General features: G+C 35.5%; 2 protein-coding genes across 2 annotated transcripts; both read left to right on the top strand.

The window, feature by feature from the left end:
- The first annotated feature begins 4,234 nt into the window (after window positions 1-4,234).
- LOC125494001 (uncharacterized) lies at window positions 4,235-6,837 on the top strand. The gene is made up of 4 exons (XM_048637496.1): window positions 4,235-4,736; window positions 4,853-5,145; window positions 5,235-5,958; window positions 6,167-6,837. The coding sequence occupies exons 1-4, from the start codon at window positions 4,235-4,237 to the stop codon at window positions 6,835-6,837; spliced, it is 2,190 nt and encodes a 729-aa protein (XP_048493453.1).
- Window positions 6,838-13,976: 7,139 nt separating this feature from the next.
- LOC104897225 (actin-related protein 3) lies at window positions 13,977-25,361 on the top strand. Its single transcript, XM_010684057.4, has 9 exons — window positions 13,977-14,562; window positions 15,394-15,856; window positions 18,025-18,171; window positions 18,808-18,900; window positions 19,008-19,127; window positions 22,201-22,311; window positions 23,953-24,078; window positions 24,159-24,257; window positions 24,857-25,361. The coding sequence occupies exons 1-9, from the start codon at window positions 14,513-14,515 to the stop codon at window positions 24,935-24,937; spliced, it is 1,290 nt and encodes a 429-aa protein (XP_010682359.1). The 5' UTR covers window positions 13,977-14,512; the 3' UTR covers window positions 24,938-25,361.
- The last annotated feature ends 225 nt before the right edge of the window (window positions 25,362-25,586 follow it).

Genomic DNA, 25,586 nt, shown 5'->3' with positions numbered 1-25,586 from the left:
TAGTAGCTTGTAGGGGTGAAAGTTCGGTGTACGATTTGGATTAGCGCCTAATTCAATCCGATCCGAACAAAATTTAGATTTTAGTTTTCCAATCAAAATCCAAACCAATTAGAGTTGGAATCCGATCCAATCCAATCCGAATTTTCATATTCTAGATTGGATCCGATCGAAAAATTCAATTTTTTAAAACTCTAGTTTTTCGATGAAATAAATTAAGTACAACAGCAGCCTAGTAGATATAGAAAATGAGAAATTAAGTAGTGTTAGAGTTTTAGGGGAACGGTTGAATTGCGCACTACGTCAACTAGGCTATGGACTAGGCTTTTTTTTTTAAAAAAAAAATTCAGTTAAGCACTCAAGCCCAATCCAAATACATGATACAAGGCATATTACTATTCGGTTATATTGGATTTTTGGATCCAATTACCCTCAATCCAATCCGATTCAAAAATCCAATCTTTCAAAAAATTGCAATCCAAATCCAATCCGAACACAATTCGAATTCGATCCGAATTACTAATTCGGATTGGATTGGATTGGACTTTCGATTTTATTCGAATAACTTTACCCCCTAGTAGCTTGCATGCATTTCATTTTCCCACAATTTTAACTTCGATATAACCCATGATGAAAATTCCAATTCTTCAAATCAAAGAAGCATCTTCAATATATTCGACCATATGTCCCAAAATTTTGCCATTTTGTTGTGAGATTATGTGAATTGTTTGTGATTGAATTTAACTTTTATTGGAGAGAAGAAAGAGAAGAGGCAAAAATGAGGAGATAGAAAATGAGGAAGTAGAATTTTTAAATGAGGAGGTTATTAGACTTTTGAAATGAGGAGCTCATTTTATTATGAAAAGATGAAAGAAATATACTTGTGAAAAGATGAAAAGATGAGGAGGTCAACGGTGAGTTGTTGAGATTGTGAGTTGGTGACTTTGTCATTGATAAATGGTGAGTAGTAATGAAGAGATAGAAAATGTTGTTCTCATTTAAATTCTTTTGTAATAGCAATGTTGTATTGTTTTATTTTGTAAACACTTTATTGCCATGTGTTGTTGCTTAGAAGATTGTTTAAGTGATTAATATAATAAACTATGATTATAAAATATCTTTTGTATAGTATTGTATACGATTTATCAACCTGATATATGTTTACAAATAAGGGTCTATTCTCTTCGGCATAAAACAACTAAACTGAATTGAACTGAACTAAATTAAATTGTAACTAATTAATAGTAATTATTATCTTTTAGGAATTGAACTGAACTGAACTGAACTGAAAAAAGCTGGGGAAAACAGGCCCTAACAGATGCATAATGCACGGGTGTTTAATGTCTTACCAGGTGGAAGTACATCTAACATACCACTAAGTTGCAAAAGCCCTTTAATTGATATATCCAACGGTCAGTTCATTATACAACCTCTCTTAGATAATGTCTATAAATTCTTCTATTAAGTTTTACATATTTTTAAAATTAATTCTCTTGCTGACGATGTTTACTATCTATGTAAGTTAACTAGGTAAACAAACTGCGGAAATTGTACGCCAGAAAAGAAAATGTTTGTTGGAAGACAAACCTGATAGATATATGTGTTCTGAAACAAGTAACAAAGAGAATGAGCCACACATCGTATCTTCAGTTTCGATTAGTGACCGATGTAAAACGCCTTTTTACAAATTTTTTACATTTTATGAAATCATAAAATGAATAAAATTATCAAATGATATGAAACATTTGCTAATTGTAAGAATCCCAATTAGTGGAAGTATTTCACGGCAAAGCATTCATGTTTAGGTTTATATTATGATTATACTATTTATTTGACAACTTATATAAACATTGCTTTAAAAACATGATTCCATACAGCTGATCAAATGAGAAAAAAAGCTTCCCAAATTGAAAGACATAAAAGAAAGTGTATATTGAAAGGTAAACGTAAAATACGCTATTGTAAGAGAGGCCGTAACAAAGAAAATGAAGGTCATGTTGGCTATTCATCATCTACACTCACATGCCTTTCAAATGGTAATCAATGGTCGTTGTCTAATTTCTTTTAGTATTGATTAAGATTTCAATAAATGTGCACTAATTGAATGATTTCATTGGTAGCGTCTTCACCAACTACAACGCTTAATAGTTCTGGACTTACTAATATAACTACGGATTTATTTACAACCCCAACTATGTATGGTAAGACTTTAGTTTGTTAGAACATGTACATTTTCTAAAATATTCATTTGACTACACTTACTAATTATTTTTTTTGTTATATAGTTGGAACTAATACATTCAATCTTAGAAATTATACTTATACAACTTCAGATCATTTATACACGGATGTAACACCATTGAGTAACAATACTATTGGTCAATCTATTTCAAATTGCACCAATAAGTTTTTAGAAAGAAGCGTCTAAAAAAAGGTTAGTTTGTATATATATATACATATATGTATATATGTATATATATATATATATATATATATATATGTATATATATATATATGTATATATATGTATATATGTATATATATATATATGTATATATATATATATATATATGTATATATATGTATATATATGTATATATGTATATATATATATATATATGTATATTATATAATGATCTAAATATGATTATGAAGTATTTTTTATATCGATTATCTTATAAAGTGACTTTTTTGGGTTTACAGCCACTACACATGATGTTCAACGACCATATGTGTCTGCAATTAGTACAAACAGAATTCCTAATTTGTGCAATAATGATACACCAAATAGTAAGGAAATTTGTCTTCAAGATACTAATTAAAATTGCACGGAATTTTCGTGATAATCATATCAAAATTTCTGTTTCCACATTGTAATATACACGAGCTTGAATAAGACTTGAAATTTAATATTTTTCTTTTATTTCAAGCTAAACAACATGATGCGAAGTTAGCAAGGTAGAAAAGAAGGCTTATATTAGCTATAAGACGTAATTGCGGTACATATTATTGCCCAATCATTTTCTACTACATTGCAAAAGAATATTTAAGAAAAAGGTAGTAATGTCTACGATGCCATAAATACGCTTTTTGTATCTTCCAGTGAATCATGAAGTTGTTGCAGTTCAATGAAGAGAACTCTTTGAGTTACAACGAAGAAGTTCTGCACTTAGGTGCAATAAGAAACTCATACAAAGTAAAAGGGTTTTGAATGAAGTGACCAGAAGATTTGAGCTAGGTATTTTATCTACATAAGTTTGTACTTCATATATACAATATATGAACAACTAAGTCTATAGATAAATTTATGTTTACTACTTTTGAAACAATTCAGGAAATAGTAGTGGGTTACTTGAAGAGGAAAATTCAACAATTGCGTTTGAGGTAGACCATCGAAATCCAATAAAATCTCATGGCAATCATGGAGAGTGCAGTAGTTATGCAGGTATGTTGGATATTAAAGAGGTCAATCACATGAGCTACCAACGCTTTGTGTTGAATTCATTTACAAATATTTATACAGTATAGTACTGCATTATACATCCATCTACCCAAGGACGAGGACCATACAATTTTAAGATAGGTGGTCATAATCATCATTTGATAGGGAGTTTGTTGCCAAACGAAGGCTCACGTCCTAAATTTTCCCAACTTTACATCTATGACACTGAGCATGAGATTAACAACAAAAAGAACGCAGTAAAGTAATAAATACGATTAAGTTACCTATTTATGATTAGTAATTATTTATTAATCCACATGCTACATGTATAATTCACTGTACTTGTTACATTTTCCCCAAATTAACGCAGTTCTAAAAATCCTGAAAAGTTCGAAGACCCTTTGATTGCTGAATTACAAAATATGATTGATGAGCACAATCCTCTAGCAAAGATATTTAGAATGGTAAGAGATCGCTTTAAAAATGATGCATGCCAGAATGTCAAATTGAAACTAATTGGTAGGAGGGAATCGGATGGAAGGACATATAACTTGCCCACAACCAACGAGGTTGTTGCCCTCATAGTTGGAGATATTGATAGTGCGGATAAAAGAGATATAATTTTGGAGACAAAAGGTGGAAAATTGAAACAAAATTTTGAACTCCATCCTTCACACCTTGCTCTTCAATATCCACTACTATTTCCGTACGGTGAAGATGGATATAGAGTTGATGTTTCACATAGGGATGGAGATTTATCAAACCCCTAATTCTAATAAAAGGGACAAACTCACTATGAGGGAGTTCTTTGCATATCGCATACATGATCGTCGTGGAGAAGCTGAGACAATATTACTTTCTCGAAGATTATTGCAACAATTAAGTGTCGATGGTTACACCATGATGGAAGCACAAAAATTATCGTTCGTTAGACATAATCAACAAAGTTTCAAAGCTGATAATGTTAAGAATTTAAGAGGTGCAACAGATAGAGGAGATACAAAAGGAGCATCAACTGGTAGTCGGGTAGTTATACCAACATCATTCACTGGAGGACACATCTATATGAGGGAGAACTATCAAGATGCAATGGCAATATGCAGATGGTATGGCTATCCAGATTTATTTATTACTTTCATATGTAATCCAAAATGGCCTGAGATCACAAGATTTGTTTCCAAGAAGGGATTACGACCTGAAGATAGACCAGATATTATTGTTCGAGTGTTTAAGATGAAGCTCGACCAATTGGTTAAGGATTTGAAAGACCGAAATATTTTCGGCAGAGTTAGAGCTGGTAATCAAATACTCATACATAAGCTATATTTACATTTTAATTTCATAAACATAATTAGTTTTTTAAGTTAGGCGTGAAAATTTTACTAATTAATTAGCTGACATTTCGACATGCAGTTGTATATACAATAGAATTCCAAAAGCGTGGCTTGCCGCATGCACATATATTGTTATTCTTACATCGGGATGACAAGTTCCCAAATGCAGAAGCAGTCGACAAAATTATATGTGCTGAGTTACCGAACAAAGATGGAAATCCAGATTTGTATGATATAGTTGTAACACACATGATGCATGGCCCATGTGGTGCTTCTAATCTTGACTCCCCGTGTATGGTGGATAAAATATGCACAAAACATTTCCCAAAAAGGTTTAATGAGAGAACAATAGTGGACGAACATGGTTATCTGGTATATACAGAAGAAGAGAAAATGGAGCAACTGTTGAAAAAAATGGTGTCATGCTTGATAATAGATTGGTTGTTCCATACAACTCTCAGTTACTCTGTAAGTATCTTGCACATACCAATGTTGAATGGTGTAATCAATCTTTCTCAATCAAGTATCTATTTAAATATATAAACAAGGGATACGATAGAGTCACTGCGACTGCATACCATAATCGTCAAAATCCAGAAGATCCTGAAAAAATTGATGAAATCAAAAGATATTATGATTGTCGATATATATCGCCATGTGAAGCTATGTGGAGAATATATGGGTTCCCCATACATTTTAGAATCCCTGCTGTCACACGATTAAGTTTACATCTACCTGACGAACATACTGTCTTTTTCACTGACGATGCCGATGTAGAGGAAGTGCTTGAAAGACCACACATTGAGAAAACAAAGTTCCTATCCTGGATGGAGTGCAACAAAGAACATGCTGAAGCAAGAGAATTAAGCTATGTTGAGTTTCCTACAAAATTTGTGTGGCAAGCACGCACAAGAGAATGGACATCACGGAGAAAAGGATTTGCAATTGGCAGAATTTATCATGTCACGCCTGGAGCCGGTGAAAAATTCTACTTGAGGACTTTGTTGAATTTTGTGAAAGGTGCAACTTGCTACGAATACATACGCGTTGTCGATGGTCTACTACATCCCACCTTTAAAGAAGCATGTTATGCTAGAGGTTTGTTAGATGATGACAAGGAGTATGTTGATGCGATAATGGAGGCAAGCTTCAGAGAATCTGGACACTATCTACGTAACCTTTTCTGTATGATGTTATTATCATGTAGTCTATCGAAACTGAAAATATATGGCAGAAAACTTGGCATCTTCTTTCGGAAGATATCCTACATAGAAACGCACTATTCTACGAGACCAAGGTATTTGAACATTTATAGCCTCCTTACTATGTTATGACATGTATATTCTTTGACATTGTTTTAACCTTTTCACTTATAAATGCTTTTGATGTGAAGCGTTGCCCCTGAGCGATGAACAATTGCAGAATTATGCATTGGCTGAGATTGAAGCTAAGCTACAGAGCAACGGTAGGACCCTTCGTAGATTTAGCGAGATGCCATATCCAAATGATCTAATCGTGTTAGAAGGTCAAAATAAGCTCATAATGGATGAGCTGTCTTATGACAGAGGAAAACAAAATGAAGAGTTTCAACAACTTTTCCAAGGATTAACTGTTGAGCAAACTGGAATTTTTCAAGAAATTATGGACGCTGTCTCGCAAGGAAGAGGAGGTGTTTTTTTTGTCTATGGTTATGGAGGAACAGGTAAGACTTACCTTTGGAGAACACTGTGTGTTGCGTTAAGATGTAATGGAGATATTATTTTACCAGTCGCTTCAAGTGGAATTGCCTCCTTATTGCTCCCACGTGGAAGAACTGCTCATTTGAGGTTCGGACTTCTTATAAATGTCACTGAGAACTCGACGTGTGTAGGTATGAAGGCAGGATCAGACCTAGCAGGTCTGCTTATCAAGACAAAACTTATTATTTGGGATGAAGCACCAATGATGCATAAATACTGCTTTGAAGCTCTAGATAGGAGTCTAAATGATGTTATGCAATCTGTGAATCCCATGGACAGACATTTAATGAAGATTGTTAGAGAGAGATACAACAATTGCAACTGAAGGTGTTAGAGAGAGATACAACAATTGCTGAGTTGGAGATGATACAGAAATTCAACGAAGATAGAATTAAAGAGTTACAGAAGAAGAACAATGAGTTGGTGCTGATGGTGGAGAGTTTGAAGACAAAGATTTGGGAGCAAAAAATGGGGGCAATTAGAACTTTAGAAGCTACACTAATGAGAAATATTTGTCAATGGCCCTTTTTGCTGCACTAATTGTAGTTGTGATGTTTTACAATCTTAATTAGGATTGTAGTTGTATGGCAGGATGTAGTTTAAGAATGGTTAAGTGTATTGGAGCCTTTGGCTAAGATTATGAAGTACTACTAAACTGGTTTGACTAAGAGCTTTTGTTTATTATCCTTGTGTCACAACAGTAAATTGTTGGCATCAAAATACATAACTTAATATACTCTTGGAAAACAACTATATTACAGGGCTTAACCATCATTGTTGGCATCAAAATACATCTACTAAATATGCTTAAGCATTGTTCACACAAAATACATCCCAACATTCCAAGTTTATACCAAAATTAAACCTACTAAGTTTTCATAACCCTGTTGTGTTGTTCACTACTGTGGAGGTTTGACTTTGTTGTGTGACAACATTGTTCTCCCTTGCTGTTCCACTTCCATCAAAGACCTGTCAATTACAGAATACACCAAATTAATCAATGCAACTGACCATATTAGCAAGTAGCACATCAACAGTACATAGACAAACACATACATTAGTCAAAGTTTCCCCATTACTTGTAATGTATACACCTACTCCAATTGGTGCCTGCACACAACAACAGACAACTAATCAGAATGTTTGACAATCAAAAGATTGACTAAAACAAGCAATATATCAAAGTATATATGTACCTGATTTCTTCCCCTTCCTCTACTCCTACCATTTCCTCTACCACGTGCACCACCTAAAGTCCTACCACCAGCACTTGTAGATGCCCTGGCTCTACCAGCACCACCACTGGTGGATGCCCTTCCCCTGCTAGTACCTCTCCCTCTTGCACCCCCTCCACCTATAATCATTCTACCACCCCTCCCAAGTTTTGTTGGCTAAGCAGACACTGAATGGTGAGTAGATTCTCCCACTTCATCAATTGGACCATCTTGATATTTCCTTGGCCTTCCCCTAGGCTTCTTTGTTGGAGGTTCTTCAGGAACAACAATACCTTTAAGTAGACATCCCCTTTTGTTATGACCCTTCTTGTTACACAGCCTACATGTCATCTCCATTCCATGTCTAGTTAGTGTTCCAAGCTTCTTTGGATTTTCAAAAGGATCTTTGATCTTGTTCTTCCTTGGCCTCCCTGGCCCTATTTTAATTGGTGGAGGATGTAGGTCCTGTTCAACTAGTGGCCAATGTCTCTCTCCCTCACAAGCTGGGACAGGATTTGCATAACATCTCAAATACACCTCCCTTTTGTAACACTCAACTACAAAATCCTCTACCTCTTTGTTCAGAAAATAGATGCATGATATTGCATGACAACAAGGCACACCAAGCAAATCCCACTTCTTACAAGTGCAAGACCTATCACCTAAGTTCACAACTAGTGTGTCTAGGTTATAATGCACATTGAATATGTCCTCTGTAGATGGTATGACTTCACAATAAACTGCTTTATCCTTCTCTTTATCAACCATTGCTTGAATCCTAGGGCAAAGCAAAGATGTACCCTTTTCCATCTCCTGTCTTTTAGTACAAACCCTTTTCATCAGTGCTCCCCTAATTTCTTCCATCATGTAAAGCAAGTGGTGTGTTCTAGCATAAATGATGTATCCGTTAAATGTCTCTACCATGTTGTTTGTAATGGCATCACACTTAATGGCAGGGTTCATGAATAATCTACAAAAGTTTTTTGGGGTGTAACTTTTAAATGCTAGAGCAACATCAGGGTTAGCTTGTTCCAACTCATGTAATGCTTCATTGTACTCAGTAATGTTATATGCCTTTATTATTGTCCAAAAGGCTAGTTTCATCTCATCCCCCCTAAACCCTTTTTTTTGCCAATTCGCATAAACATGACGAGCACAATTTCTATGTTCTGCTTTTGGCAACACTGTGGCCACAACACTCAATATAGCCTAAGGTTGTACATGAAATTGAATGCAACAAGAAATGAGTAACATGTGTAAATAACTTTGAATGCAACAAGAAATGAGTAACATGTGTAAATAACAAGATAAGCTTCAGATACAATTGCACAAAAATCAACAACATCATGGCATTAATCAAATACAATTGCAACAACAAAAAATAGATAATAAAATTATTAAAAAAAAAGCAGCTTTACCTCAAATTCAAGAAGACAGAGAATTGTAGAGAGAATTTGTCACACCAAGATGTTCATCAAATAATCCAGAGAATTTTTCAGTGCATGATTCACAGTGAGAGGAGAGAGAAAAGTGATTCTTGTTGAGTTAAAATAAGGAGATAGAGATGAAATTCAAGAATGAGAGAAAATAAGCAGGAAGCTGTGTCGGGAAAAAATGAAGGTTAAGTTAAAATGGAAAATGAGGGTTTCAAAATAAAGGAAAACTGGTTGAGCAGGTGAACAGTTTCCTGACCTAATATTGGTTTAAATGATGTAAAGGTTGTATTAACTCTGAATTATCAAATGATTGGCTTAAATGTGGAAAACCGGTAAAAGGTTGGCTTATTTTTGTCAATTTTTCCTTTTTTTTAGTGTAGTTGTACTAGAAGTGAAAGACTTCAAGTGAAGTTGATGAGGGTCTGAGGGAGACAACTAGGGGTGTTAACGAGCCGAACCGAGACCGAACAGGACCAGGCTCGGCTCGGCTCGAGAATGTGAGGGTCCAAGCTCGGCTCGAGCTCGAAGCTCGTCGAGCTCGAAAATCTGAGCTCGGCTCGAGCTCGAAAAAAAAAAGTTCGGCTCGGCTCGAGGCTCGGCTCGAAAAAGTTCGCGAACTGTTCTGCTCTAAAAAGCTCGAAAAAGCTCGAAAATATTTCTGTACATTACCGAAACTTGCTTCCAATATCGAATTTTTAGTTTTTTCCAACGAACGAAATGCTTACTTCAAAGTTCAAACTTTAAAGAAAAAAAAGTTGATAACAAGTTTACAAAGTTCACATCAAAAACAAAGTTTACAAGTCACAACAACTTTGACAAAGTTTTACACAAACACACAAACAACAAAGTTTTACACAAACACCCAAACAACAACTCCTCTTCCTTTGACATTCATTTCCAAGTCCAAGGCTCCAAGCCAATCTTCATGTTTTTTTTCCCATAAGACCTACAAAATATGTTTAACACATACATTAGAATAATATTATGAAGATATAATTTTATAAAAACACAATGTAATATAAAGTATAAGATTAGAGAGGAGTGAAAAACAACCTCATACAAGAACGCAATTCATGGAATAGGAATCATGATTTCTTTTGGTTCATCTTCATCAACAAACTACAAATATGAAATTATAATTAGCTATAAAAACAATATCCTTAAAGATAAAACAACAAAAAAAAAATTTAGTCTTACTTTGTTTTTTCTCTTGATTCCAAAAGTGGACCTACACCAATCTCCCGTGCAAATCAACATTTGCACGGTTTCTGGAAGCAATGAAGATCGATATGGATCAATAACTCGGCTCCCAGCACTAAATGTAGCCTCTGAAGCAACTGTGGTAATAGGAATAGCTAACACATCAGCAGCCAATCTAGACAAAACAACAAATTTGCTAGCTCTTTCCTTCCACCAATTTAAGGCATCAAACCTATGTCCTTCATCAGTTGCTGTACATTCCTCAAGATATACATCAAGTTCTGATTTTCTAGGCTCCACTCTTATCCCACTTCTAACAACTTGTAAAACCCTTGACATCCCCGGAAGGCCCCCCCCCCCTTGAACTACAAGTGGAGCTCCACTCCTACTTTCTCCATGATGTTCTTCCAAAGGAGGATACAAAGCCTTATACTCATCATATAACTCATACAAAGTATCCTTAACCTTATTAATGTTCTCCCTAAACAAGATTGGAAGGAAACATATGAGGAAATGTAATTTCAACCACCTTCATTTTCAAACGAGGGTCACCCACCAATAGCCATGAGTAAATTACATTCACCCCAATACTTATCAAATCTTTCTTTCATGTTTTTCACCATATCTTTAACAAAAGGGTCGGGAGAACAATAATTTTTGTCCAACATTTCTTTGATGTAAAAAACTTCACTAAGGAAAAAGTTGGAAGTGGGGTATTCAGATCCTGAGATAACATTTGTGGTATCATAGAACACTTTTAAGATATCAAGAAGTTTTTCAATCTTTTGCCAATCATCAGAACTAGGACAATAAACATAATCATTATCCTCCAAAGCAAGTCTAGAAAATACCTCCTTAAACTTGATGGCACATGATAACATATCATAAGTGGAATTCCACCTAGTCTTGCATTCAAGAACCAACCTCCGCTCTCTAAGATTGAATTGTTGGACAATTTCCGCAAATTTTCTCATTCTCGCTTCACTCCCATTGAGATAATCTACGGTATCATGAACATTCTTGACAATGGTTTTGACTTGCTTGAGACCATGTTGCACCATAATATTCAATTATGTGCACAACAACGTACATGAAACAATGCTCCACCACATAACAACCTCTTTGTAAGTGAGAAAGTATCCTTTAAAATTTGTATGCATGAATCATTTGCAGTGGCATTATCAACCGAAACCGTAAAAACCTATATTTGAAAAAAAAAACGTAATTGTTATCATAAGTAAAGATCAACTAGCATGTAAGTATAAACATATTATTCAAAAGAATTTGACAAACACTTACTTTATTCTCAATATCCACTCCTTCAAACATTTGAAAATGCAATTTGCTATGTCTTTGCCTTTTCGAGGAGGAGGTATATGAACAAAACTCAAAACTCGCTTTTGGAGTTTCCAATCACGATCAACAAAATGACCCGTAAGAACCATGTACTCAATCCTTTGTGGTCTAGCACGCCAAAGATCAGTGGTTAAGGAAATTCTATCTACATCCTTCAAAAGAGCCTTTAATTTCTTTTTCTCTGCCTCGTAAACTTTGAAAGCATCAGTTTTAATAGTGTGACGTGAAACAGATGTCCATTGAGGTATCCCCCTCTTTAACATCATGTTAAAACCTTCTTCTTCTACAACACTAAAAGGCTTTTCATGCATGACAATCCAATTAGCAATCCCCTCCCTCATAGATAACATATCTAGTTTACCATTATGTAAAGCACTAACACCTCCAGAATTCGGTTTACCCGCACTTGAATCAGATGGCAAAAAGTTAATCATACTTTGTTGCTTTAATTTCAATTTTCTTTGAGCACAATTAGACAAATGTCTTTTTATATGACTAGTAGTGCCACTCTTTGAAACAGTATAACGAGATTTACAATGCTTACATTGAGTTTTCCATTCCCCATTTATTTTTATGGGTCTCTCCATATCATTCCACACCTATGATTTTCTTGCTCTCTTGAAAGGATGATCATCCGCGTCCCATCCCCACCTAACTCTTGATTAGAGTCAATATGAGGTTCTTGCTCCATTTCTTCATCTTGGATCTCATCATCAATAGGTACAAAAAACTCTTCCACATTAGGAGTAGAAGAGCAACCAGGAGTCGATGATGGTGCACAATTGGAATCATTATCTGTTAAACACACAACAATGCAATGCGCATGAATCAACCCAAAATGACAAACATACCAATCCAGCAGGCAGCAAGCCCATTAATAATACAAGCAAACCAAGCTTAATCATGGAGATTGAACCATACTTATCTGCTAATTTCCTAAGGCAGCTATGTGAGGAAATCCTCCCAGTAGATGTAGATGAGTAAGATGGCCAATAATAGGCCATGAATTAGATGGTATGGGAGGCTGTATTTTCTTTATATCAGTGTTCTTTTTATCCATTTTTTGCAGGCAGTAGAGAAACAGTAGTGAAGCAAGCAAGCAAAAACAGTAGAGAAACAGTAGTGAAGCAATTACTTGTTTTGTTTGTTTTAATGGGGTTTTGTGGTTATTCCTGTAAAGGGGAGATTTTTATTGTTTTGGGAAACTAAGTTGCTGAGGTGAAATTAGGGTTTCTCTGGTAGAAAAGACTGATTGTTTCTCTTTTCTGAGTTGTCATTATAACTAACAAGTGAAGCAAGCAAGCAAAAACAGTAGAGAAACAGACAAACAGTAGTGAAGCAAAAACTAACAAGTGAAAATCGAAAAAATGGCACTACTGGAGACGATGAAACTACTGCTTGCCATTATAATTTATAGGAATCGATTTTTTAATCTGAACATGAAAGTTTTAATTTATAGCCATTATAGGAATCGATTTTTTCCGTTGAAGAACAAGATCTCAGTGATGTTATTTCGAATTTTTTTTTGATTTTCACTAGCAGTAGTTTGATTTTTACATCTTCTTGTTAGTTGTTAGTTGATTAAATTTATAGCCATTATAGGAATCGAAAAAAAAAAAACGAAAACTATTAACATTACTTGTCATCCTGCTCGCCGCCGAAGACGATGTCGCTCGCCGCCGCAGTGCTGCTCGCCGCCGAAGACGCTGCTCGCCGCTGAAGACGCTATTGGAGATTGGGGATTTAGGCCTTTAGGGTTTTCGAAAACCCTTGAAGAAGTGAAGACGCTACTGCTGAATGAACGTGACTTGAAGTGTTAGCTTTTTTTTTTGTTTTTGGTGTTTCAAGTTTGTTTAAAATTTTAATTGGGTTGAGAAAAAAGCCCTTAGTTTGTATCTTTTAATTGGGCTAAAATTTTTAATATGGTATATATTTTTAAAGTGGACTTCAAATTGTAATTCAAGTTGAGTTAGAAATTAATGTATAAAAATTTGTACTTTTAAATTTTTCGAACATGTTTGCGAGCTTTCGAGCCGACTCTACTAGGCTTGGCTCGGCTTGTTAAGGTCGCGAGCCGATCTAGAACTCGAGTCGAGCCCCCTCGAGCCGAGCTTTGACCGAGCCGAGCTCGAACAGTTTGCGAGCCACTCTGGCTCATTAACACCCCTAGAGACAACAATTAGTGACTAGCTAGTGAAGTGATAGCTTTTACCACATTGGGCTTATATTTTAATGTAAAAATTGGGCTTTGGAGTTAACTCTAATTCTTCAAATCACAAATTTTCTCAAGAAAGAGAGAAACAGACAAGGAGAGAGAGGAAGTCGTTGAGTTGTTTGATTTTGCTGCTAAGGAAAGCATCAACTTTCAAAACTCCCAATTAACTCATTCATTCATACAACAAAATCAAACAAAATTGACAAAGATGATGAAATCAAACCCTTGTTAACCCAATTAAAGAAGAACAACTCAGAAATGGTTAAACCTGGTGTTTTTCATGCGTTGAGCTTCCGCTTTCGCTTCTCCTCATCGTTTTCCTTCCCATCATCATCATCATCATCATCATCTTTTTCATCATCATCTTCTTCCTCGACAACAACAACAACAACAACAACAACAACTCATCATCATCCAATAACAACAAAACCAACAATAACAAGAGTAGTAGTAGTGTCGCATTCATTGGTGCCCCTTCAATGACCATGATCATCACTTTCCTTGAATCCCTAACTTGGATCTCTACTGCAGATCCTTCTTTCGTTTCTACACTTTCTCTCTCCTCTTTTTTTCTTATTAATGGATGCTTCTTCCTCTCGCCCTGCTGTTGTCATCGACAATGGCACCGGGTATATACTTCTCTCTTTATCTCTCTTCATTGTGAAATTATGTGATTTGGGTCGATGCTAGATTTCTCATACGTTGTGTTAGATTGTTAATAATCGAATCTTAGTTTGTGCACACCAAGTGTTTGATGAAATGTGTCAATGATATAACTGTTATATATTGTTATTTGATGTTTGGTTTGGATTTGGGTTGATGGTATGTTTTCTATGCGTTGTTCTGGTGTACTGAAATCTTGTATTTTGGCTTGCCCACTAGTGTTTGATGAAAATGTGTCGATGGTTGTTTTAAGTTTGTTTAGGATTTGGGTGGGTGGTTTATATTTCTTAATTTACGTTGTGTTTGTGTGTCGAAAATCTGGATATTTATGTTTTATGTACCAAATGTTTGATGAAATGTGTCAGTTGTAAAAAGTGAAATTTGTCATCATCCTGAGTTAGGTTTAGGTTTGATCGAAGGCGATTTACCTACAGTGAGGATGTGTGGGGCATGTCAAATTTTAGATAGTGCAATAAGTGGTTGATGATTTGTGTCAATGATGAATATGGTTGAAGTTCCTTTCAGTGTTAAAGGGTTTGTTTACTGGATATAGGTGCGTGTTTCTATTTAGGACAGTGTGGGATTTGGGTTTAATGTGGTTGGTATTTCAGTGTTGGAATGTATTCCACGAAATACTTCAGGTCTTCAATGCATGTAGATTTAGGTTTCTTCTTAATTAGTTTTGTATATTGTAGTGGTTGACTATATGCTAGACTCCCTGATTGTTTCAATGGAATTATATTATTAGGATGAGGCTGGATCCTCTGAATTTATACCCTTTTCAACAATTCGTGCAGGTATACTAAAATGGGTTTTTCTGGGAATGTGGAGCCTTGCTTTATAGTCCCAACAGCGGTCGCAGTGAACGATTCTTTCGTAAACCAACCAAGAACTTCGACTAAGAGTAGTAATTGGTTGACTCAACATAATGCTGGTGTTATGGCTGATTTAGATTTTTTCATTGGAGATGAAGCATTAGCAAGATCTAGGTCTAGTAGTACATATAGTTTGAACTATCCCATCACGAATGGGCAAGTTGAGAATTGGGATGCTATGGAAAGATTTTGGCAACAATGTATTTTTAATTATTTACGTTGTGATCCAGAGGATCATCACTTTTTGTTAACTGAAAGTCCTCTCACACCCCCTGAGAGTCGAGAATATACAGGTGAAATTATGTTTGAGACTTTCAATGTACCTGGGCTTTACATCGCAGTGCAGCCTGTGCTAGCTTTAGCTGCAGGTTACAATACATCAAAGGTTAGTACCCTCTTCCATTCAATGTATTGAGTTGTTCTTCTGTATCGTTTTTTGAGTTACAAATTTCACATCTGATTATTTGGAGTTTGGTCAGTTGTTGTGAGGTGACCAGATTATTTTTGTGGTTTAGCTATTTGGTTTTGATTTTTAGATTCTATTAAAATGGGAATCTTGCACGTATAACAGCCTACATTATGTACTATGGATTATGTATGGTGTATCATGGCTAATATAGTTGAATGCATCATGAACTTGGACACGACCTACTGTTTGACTAATTTGGAACCATAATAAAGTTATACCATGGTATTCTCTTCATCTCTATGCAGTTTTCCTTACCATTAATCTACAAGTGTCGCTGACAGAGGTTGTGTTCGTTCTTAACTCTAACCTAACTAGTTATGCGAATAAATCTGCTCTTTCTACGCTGATGTAAGCCCTTGAAGAACAATGTACTATCTACTTCACTTGCTCGCTTAGAATAGTATATTGCTTCAATTATGTGACTATGCAACTAGCTCGCTAGTCTTGAGTCATCAGAAATTATTTTTGCCACCACACTACGCTATATATTATCGGTGGTAGTGGTTGCTTATGCAACCACGTCCTGTGATTATGACTTGTTAGGAAACTGAGTTTGAGTTATGCTCAGAGTATTATTTAGGTAATTTAGATTAGCGTGATGTGATCCTAATGGATGGGTATTAGTGTGCCATAATTTATCTAATGATGAGCTCTTACTCTTCTCTAAGATAAACACGGAGACAGGTATTGCATATGTAACTCCCCGATGTCATTTGTTAAAGGGAAAGCAGCAGCTATGCCTGCATGTCGACAACATCTTAATAGATTATGTTGTTTTGTAAATAACAAACTTGTTCACATAACAAATAAGGGTTAATGGACCACCCTGAAGTGGACACCCTTGTCCAGAATAACATGAGAATTGTCAGATTGACTTTCTGCTCCTAAATTTAGGGAATAGATGTCAAGAAATTGTATGTTCGATCTTAGAAGTCCTACGGCATGCCTTTACACGTAATGGCAATTATGTGAAAGGAATTAGTTGTCTTTATACATCTAAATTAATTGAGGAGAGAAGGAATTCTGGAGTTGGATGATATTAATCTGATTCCTGTGTTATTAGTGGTGTCAGGACCTGTGATAGGGTTGGTTCTTCCGCAAGTTTGAGTTTTGATAGATGGCGCTGTCATATTGTCTTTTATTTCCCTTCTTGTCCTCTCCAGCTTCATTTCGGAGGATACGTGGCTGCCGATGCATTGTTGAGCTCCCAGAGATGCTTGGTGGTTGGCAGATGTAGTGGTGTTAGGATCTTTTTCTGTTAAAATCAGCTAATAAACAGCCATCTTGGATAGGAAACAGTCTTAATGCTTTGTGTTTCATATAGACCGTGTTTGGCTACAACTTTTCAATTAGCTTTAGACTTTTGACCAAGTTAAAACTCTACTGAAGGTGAAAAGTAGTGCTCTGTGAAGGAGTGTCTCATGAGTCATGATAGCTTTTAGTGGTTGGTGTAATGTTTTGCAAAAGCTAAGCTTTTGTGATAGTGGTAGTTTAGAGTAGCTTTTAAGGTTAAATGTAGTTCATTTTTTCATTTTGTACTAATCCAACATCTAAAGAGTAGCACCTAGTGCAATAGCGAATAACTAATACAATAAGTACTTTTGCCGAACACGCGACTAGGCCATTCACAGACATGTAACTAACTTCATTTATACATAAAAGCATCAACATTTTGGAGAAGCATGTTGAAAGTCTAATAGATTTTATCTTAGAAGAGTGTAACCTTGAAAATCTGCATGCAAGTCTTGGGCGATTTACGAAAAACGCTAGAATCTTCACATAATAAAAGGCACATATGCTCTCTCAATAATTAGGAAAGATTTACTCCCTCTTAGGTGTAGTCTTACTGTCAAATAATTAGTTAAGGCAAGTATTATTTTGGCTGCCGTTTATCTTGTCTATGAAAAAGACTTTATAGAGTTGCTGTTATAACTAGGTCATTAAGATTGAAAAGAGTGTAATGTCAGTAGTATGCATGCATATCCCCTATCATATTTACGGATGTCCAAGGACATTTCTTTTCTCAACGTAGTTGATTTGTTTTGGTGTATAGTGTTGATTTTATTGATGATATTTTTCCTTAGTGCGAGATGACAGGGGTTGTAGTAGATATTGGAGATGGGGGTACGCATGTTGTACCTGTTGCAGAGGGTTATGTTATCGGGAGCAGTATCAAGTCAATTCCCATTTCTGGAACAGATGTTTCCCTGTTCGTCCAACAGCTCATGCGGGTAATTTTGTTTGTGGCTTTGATTTGCATATATAAATAATACTTAAAATTTTATGCCTGTACTTTTGTCAGTTCAGCAATTGGTGTGTGACTGGTTATAGAGAAATAATATCTTCATTCTTGAACTGCAGAGAGTCTGTTATTCTGGCTCAACTTTTATTTTGAAATTTGAGTGCAATTCACTGTGCATTGTACAAGTGTGATATAGATGGGATGCTTGTGAATTGGAGGTCGATATCTTCACCTAATTAATAGCGTTGAAAGCACATATACTTGTTTATTATCTCTAATGGTCTGTTTTAAATACTTATAGTTTAGAGTATATTCTAAACATCATGCTGGCAGCTGCCTATTCTTTATCTCTAGCTTTTATTTGATCATTCTTGCATTGGTTTTTGGTATCAAGTGCGCATTCGTGTTTGCTGCTCTTGTTTTCTGGACATGAGAAACATCTTGCATACATGCAAAGTCTTCTTTCATGTGTTCTTTAGTCATCATATATATAAGCATGTGTATGCTCACCTTCTTTCAGTTATCCTGCATGGGCTTTTCAATCCTTTTTTTAATTATGAACTTGGTCGTATTATTACTGTAAATTCAACCCTATTTTCTTGTGTTGTAATGTAATTCAATGTAGGAACGAGGAGAGAATGTGCCACCTGAAGATTCCTTTGAAGTTGCTCGACAAGTGAAGGAGATGTATTGCTACACTTCTTCAGATATTGTCAAGGTACCATTGTTATGGATGTGAAATTAGTATAGAATAGATTGCACCTTACAAGTATTCTCCATCATTGCGGAGTTCATATACTTTGTCACTTCATTTTATGTGTTTAGGAGTTCAACAAACATGACAAAGAGCCCTCTAAGTATGTCAAGCAATGGAAAGGAATAAAACCAAAGACTGGGGCTCCGTACACCTGTGACATTGGCTACGAACGCTTCCTTGGTCCTGAGGTTTTCTCTCTTGCCTTGGCTTTTAATGTTATATATTCTTATAAAGTGGCATTGTGAATGTAGTAGATTTATCTTGGTATGTAATGGTTGACTTTTGGATGTCTCTATGGGACAAGAGCGATGACAACCTAGTAATAAAGTTGAAGGCGAGGTTGAGGGATGTCCAGATTTATGCAACTTTATTCCTACTAGTCGAAGATGAGTATGCTATGTGATTAATGCTTGTAATAAAGGCTCTTTTTTTATTCCCACGGCCTGGCGTGATCAGTACCTCGCCAGGCCTTTTTTGTTTTAATGGATTCATAGATATTCATACTTCACCGTTATATAATGCATGCAACATTTCTCAATGACACACATGTTAATGAGGAGAGAAAGAGAGTGATTAAAGGTACATGATCCATGCGATGAAGAGAGAGAGTGATAAAGTTTGCTAAAATGAAAAATGTTGCATGTATTTTGATACATCAGAAATGGATAATGTTGCTTGTACAAAAAGAAACAGAGGATGTATTATTCTCCACCTGTTCGTATTTCGTATGGCAAAGAAAACAACATTGGCTGATGTTGCAAAACATGTGGTTGATACTGTTGAGTTCACCTTAAAATTAAGTTTGGTTCAGTAAACTAAGTTTGGTTCAGTAAGATTAAGTTCAGATAGCAAAAAATTAGTTCAGTTACTATAAGTTTAGTTCAGCAAAAATAAGTTTTGTTCAGCAAAAATAAGTTTTGTTCAGCAAAAATAGGTTTTTTTCAGCAAAAATAAGTTTTGTTCAGTAGAAATCAGAACATTATATAAGAGAAAGAAAATAGAGAATCAATTAAATTAGTTCATAGAAAAGGTAAATAAGTCAAATTCAGTAAAATTATGTTCAGCTCAGCAAACATTCAGTTCAGTAATGATAAGTTTGATTTAGGAAAATAAGATCAATTGAGTAAAAATCAGATGAAGTGATCACGACCTACCTCTTGATCTCATCATTTTCTATTTTTCCCTTGTTGGGCTTTAAGTACTGGTCACTATTTTGTTGTTTTTCATAATATACTCCCTCCGTCACATTTTATAGTTCCCGTTTCATTTTGGAGACGGGAATTAAGGAAAAAATGATTATTATGTACTTGTATTGGGAGTTGTGTTTTTCGGAATTATTGTCATATAAAAATGAAAAAAATTAGAACATTAAATTGTGGGAATGTGAAAAGAGGAGAGAGAAAGTAAAAAAATGTGTTTTATTATACCCAACCAATGAGATTGAAAGAACATTAGATGAAGGTGTCAAAAACCCATGTGAAAAGGTGGAGAGAGAGTAAAAAGTGATATTCAAAACTGGAAACAAGGGAGATGAGAATAACATTTTGGGACACCCGAAATGGAATAGGGGAACTATAAAATGGGACGGAGGGGAGTAGTAAACATCAAGTGTCCCTTTAGGGTTGTTTGCCTTGAATTATCTGTGAAGGTTACTAGAGGCTATCCTACAAGCTACAGTCATATGAAAGAGTGTATATTAATGATTTTAATGCATTGATATGCTCTCCATGATGTTTTGACTGTCCTGTTTAAAGCCAAATGGCTACACCAATCACTTAGAGTATGATCTTATTGTTGAGCTAGGACTCATAGCATAGTGGAAAGTCCTGACTCCTGAGCGCTTTTTCTAGATTGACATGTAGGAAAAAGTTGCAATGCCTTAAAAGAACTAGTCTTTCTGGAAGCTGGACATCCTAATCGAATTTTCCCCTCATCTGCATCTCTTTTTTTTTCTTATCTTTCTGATTGATATAGAAAGATAGAGAAAAAATAGTTCCTCTTTTAAAGTCTCTAATATATTGTCACTTCCAGATAGATTATTTCTCTTTCAGGATGGCATACGTTCGATCGTATATTTAGAAAAGGAAACTTCACCAGGCTTTGGGAATTTCCCCTCAACTGCATCTCTTTTTTTCTTCTTATCTTTCTGATTGATATAGAAAGATAGAGAAAAAATAGTTCCTCTTTTAAAGTCTCTAATATATTGTCACTTCCAGATAGATTATTTCTCTTTCAGGATGGCATACGTTCGATCGTATATTTAGAAAAGGAAACTTCACCAGGCTTTGGGAATTTCCCCTCAACTGCATCTCTTTTTTTTTTATCTTTCTGATTGATATAGAAAGATAGAGGAAAAATAGTTCCTCTTTTAAAGTCTCTAATATATTGTCACTTCCAGATAGATTATTTCTCTTTCAGGATGGCAAACAGTCGATCGTATATTTAGAAAAGGAAACTTCACCAGGCTTTGGGAATTGCTTAATCTGATTGTGTGAAAATAGTGCTGATTGTGTTGCTGCAAGGTGGTTTTGTATTAGAATGTTGTCAAGCATTGTTCTTATGCTACATGTGCAAAACATTCTCACCTACGTTATGGAAGCTGCTACATTAATGTTCTCCTATAGTCCTATCTAACGGATGATAATTATTTTGGAAAGAGAGGGTTTGATTTAGTTTAGCAATCTGGACTGACATATTGATCTTAAGGCAGATTTAATAGTAGATGTTGTAACATGAGGTAGATGTAATTGCATTCCTTTACAAGTGTGGACGAGCTATCATCTTTTGCTGTGTTGTTAGAAACTAGACGAACTTGCAATCAGGGTTTTCATATATCATCTTGGCAAAATATTCAAATTGTCTTTGTTCTTGTTGTATACTACTGCAAGCAAGCACTGGCTTCGTTTTTAGTGGTCTATAACTCTGTTCCTTGCTGTTATATACTTCCTCCATTTTTTTTAACTTGCAACATTTCACATTTTAGGAAGTTGTATATTACTTGTAACATTGACATTTTTGGCAATTTATATTCTCTTTCTCTCTCCTTGCACATGGGGTCCTTTTCTTTATCTCTCTCTTGCCCTAACTTGTGCCACATCTCAATGTTTCTAAGTTGAAAAAAAGCTGAGGAAGTATGTTTTAAGGTTCATTAATTGCTCAGAAATTTATTTTCTTTAATGATGATTGTGTTTTCTTGTGCCTTCCTACCCTCACGCTTTTGAAGCTATGTTTTGCTTAATACTGGTTGTGTTTGCTTCTCAGGTTTTCTTTAATCCAGAGATCTACAACACCGATTTTACCACTCCTTTACCGGCTGTTATTGACAAGTGCATCCAATCTGCACCAATAGACACCAGACGAGCACTTTACAAGGTAAGATGTGCTTATAAGCTGATTGGGTTATACTCCCTTCGCCCCTAAATAGACTTCCCATTTCTAATTTTGGTACTATTCATAAGCAAGGAAAATCCTCCAAATTTTTTCCAGTATATAAGAAAAAACATAGTCATGTGGGGTCTTGTTTGATTCATTTCATTATATACATTACGAAAATCAAACTTCTATAAATTTTGCTATTATGTAAGTAAAGATATTAATGATACAAAATGTGCATTGACAAACGTGAAAAGGAGAAATGGGAAGTGTATTTAGGGAAGGAGGGAGTAGATAGGAACTTAATCTCTGCTTACAGAGAGAACATTTTGGGCTTAAGTTAGGGTGTGCATATCTTGACTCAAGCAGACCTGCCTAGGTGCAATCTAACCTTGGGTCCTGTTATTGCTGCTGAATGTTATATTTTGGGGCTGACATCAATGCTGAATTTTCAAATTGCAATGTAATAGCTTTAGGGAGTTATGTTTCCCTTCCAAACAGAAAAACATATTTTACATTTTGTAAAAAGTTTATGGTTTTTTTGTGTGCATTGCATATAGATCATGGTGTCAAAACAAGATCGCATCGTATCACCTGTGTCGTAAACATTTTCAAATCTACTGGACCCATATTACTCTCATCGTAAAGGTGTATAAAAGCTGCATTTTAGGCGGGTTCTAGGGATATTTCATGGTTTAAGCCGATATTTGGCGGTACGACAACCGCATCATCCTCGTTCCCGCATCACCATGACCGTTACCGTGATCGTGACTGAAACTGCATTTTTGAACTATGTTCCAGATATAACACGTTTCGTTACCTTCCCCAAATATGCTAGAGCTAGACCCTAGGTCTAAATGAATTGCACTCAGACAGTTACTGATTTTATCAAAAATATTATCCACAATATTTTCCTTGTTGAAAAATTGTGGGTATAAGATGTAGAATACATATTAAAATTATCAATTTCTGCCCATCAGACAGCCACGAGAGAATATTCTGAAAGGCAACTTCCACTGAAATTTTGGTATTATCAGGGGAGTGGTGAGGCAGTCTGTATCTATTTCATTTGCCCTTCTAAGTTCAATAAATGTTGCTTTTTATTGGGTGATGATTATGGGGTTTCCTTAAGCAAAGATATTTGGTAGATGCACCCTGATACCTGGCTTCATGAAATACATTTTATACGTGAGTTTAAAACTTCAGTGCACTGGCTGATAGATGATTATTCTGCTGTTATGTATATGATTGTTTGATTTTCTGCCATCTAGATCTTTCATTTGACAGTTATGAATAAATAAGGTTTTATGCTCACAGTTCGTTTACGCTGATTATCTCGGACTACTACTGTTTTTTGTCATGGGTGAGGGCCTCATTTGACCGTATGCTATTAGTGATTTTTTTATCTGCATACTTAATAGGTTAGACTATGAGTGCCATCTTAGATGGCCACATACCATCCTCTAGCACTTGAATGGTGCAGTTTCACATGGATCTTGTGCAGATAGGACATAGGACTTTGTATGCTTTTGTCTTTGAGGATGTTTAAATTGTTCATCACTTTTAAGTGCTATGATGGAATATTCTGTCATATGCTTAGAATATGCGTTCGACTTTGACTGATTATTTGGTATGTGCCAGAATATTGTGTTGTCTGGTGGCTCAACTATGTTCAAAGATTTCCATCGAAGGTTGCAAAGGGATCTGAAGAAGATTGTTGACGCCCGAGCCCTTGCATCTGAGGTCCGGCTTGGTGGATCAATGAAGGTAAGTATTTGATTAGTATTCGTCATTTTTTAGTCAAATTTTTTGGCATTATGTAGGCTGACCTCTCATTTTTCTGTCAGTCACAACCAGTGGAAGTCAATGTAGTAAGCCATCCCATCCAGAGATATGCAGTATGGTTCGGGGGATCTGTACTTGCTTCAACTCCCGAGTTTTATGGAGTATGTTGCTTCCCTTTTATTTGAAGGCTGCTTTTGGACCTCTTTAAAACTATGCTGTTTTTTCTTAGTCATGCATATACATTTTCCTGTATCTTTTTGACATTTATTTATTAAGTGTTATCATGTAATTGCTGGCGGGCAAGTGAAGTTCTGTCTCAAAATTTTACACTTGTTGGTGAAATTGTATCTCTGTGTGTGTTCTGTTTAGCATGCATCTTTTTTTCTTTTTTTTTTTTGGGGGGGGGGGGGGGAGATGGGCAAATGGCACGGAGGCATCATTTTTCCTTTGCAATTCACTTTTAAGAAATAATGCTTGTCCTTGGCTTTCGAAGACTGCTTTTTTTCAACCTAGATTGTAGACACTCCTTAGGGGTAAAGGCTGCAGAGATTTGGATCTCCCTTGATCCTACCTATGGAAAGATTCATGTTTGAGCTGAGACTGTTCTGATACTAGTTATTATATGTTGCTATAGCCATTAGTCATAAACACATAAATGACTTTTGGTGCTTGAACTGGTACTTAAAAGGTTTTTTATATGCCTGTTTAGTTAAAAGGTTTCATATGAAATTGTGTAAGCATGAACCTCTGTTCTTTGCAGGCCTGCCACACCAAAGCGGAGTATGAAGAATATGGAGCAAGTATATGTCGTACAAATCCAGTTTTCAAGGGCATGTACTGATGTGATCGGCTGGACGATTTACTTCTTGCACTGTATCTATTGGCAATTTTGGCTTTGTGTTGCTCAGAATCCATCTGTGCGTTTATGCATTTTCAAGCAACTTATAAAGTGGAAGTGGTGTAAAATAGAAATTTACTTTGTAAGAAAGCTTCAATTTTTCTTCTGTAGTAATTCTTTTGTTAGGAAGCTTTAGATTGCAGCTCTACGCTTGCCATTGGATGCTTTCGTTAGAATTCTTGTTACACTTGCAACAATCATATGATAGTCAATTGGTTATACATTTAGGTTAGAATAAGTTGCTCCTCAAGATTTTATAGTGATCATAGTGTTGTTCTTTCCGTTCCTTAATTGTTTGTTTGTTTGTACGACTTTCATTGAATTTCTTTCAGTGTGTAGTCGAAGACAATTTAATTCTTTTTTGTAATCCCTCCTTTTCCTATGTAAACCTATGTAGGAGATCGATTACTTGAGAGTGTTCATTTCATCCAAAATTAAGTGAACTGAACTTAATAGAGCTAATTGGATTTGATCAGTTTTGATTTTACCTTATATTTAGACTTAATTGGGGACTTGATTAATCCTAATTTTACCTTATGTTTAAAATTGATTAGACAGAATCAGTCCTGAAACTTTTGTATTTATGGTTTAT

The sequence above is a fragment of the Beta vulgaris genome, chromosome 6 (assembly GCF_026745355.1).
Source record: "Beta vulgaris subsp. vulgaris cultivar EL10 chromosome 6, EL10.2, whole genome shotgun sequence".
Classification (NCBI taxonomy): Eukaryota; Viridiplantae; Streptophyta; class Magnoliopsida; order Caryophyllales; family Amaranthaceae; genus Beta; species Beta vulgaris.
This window is presented reverse-complemented; position numbering and strand designations above follow the sequence as displayed.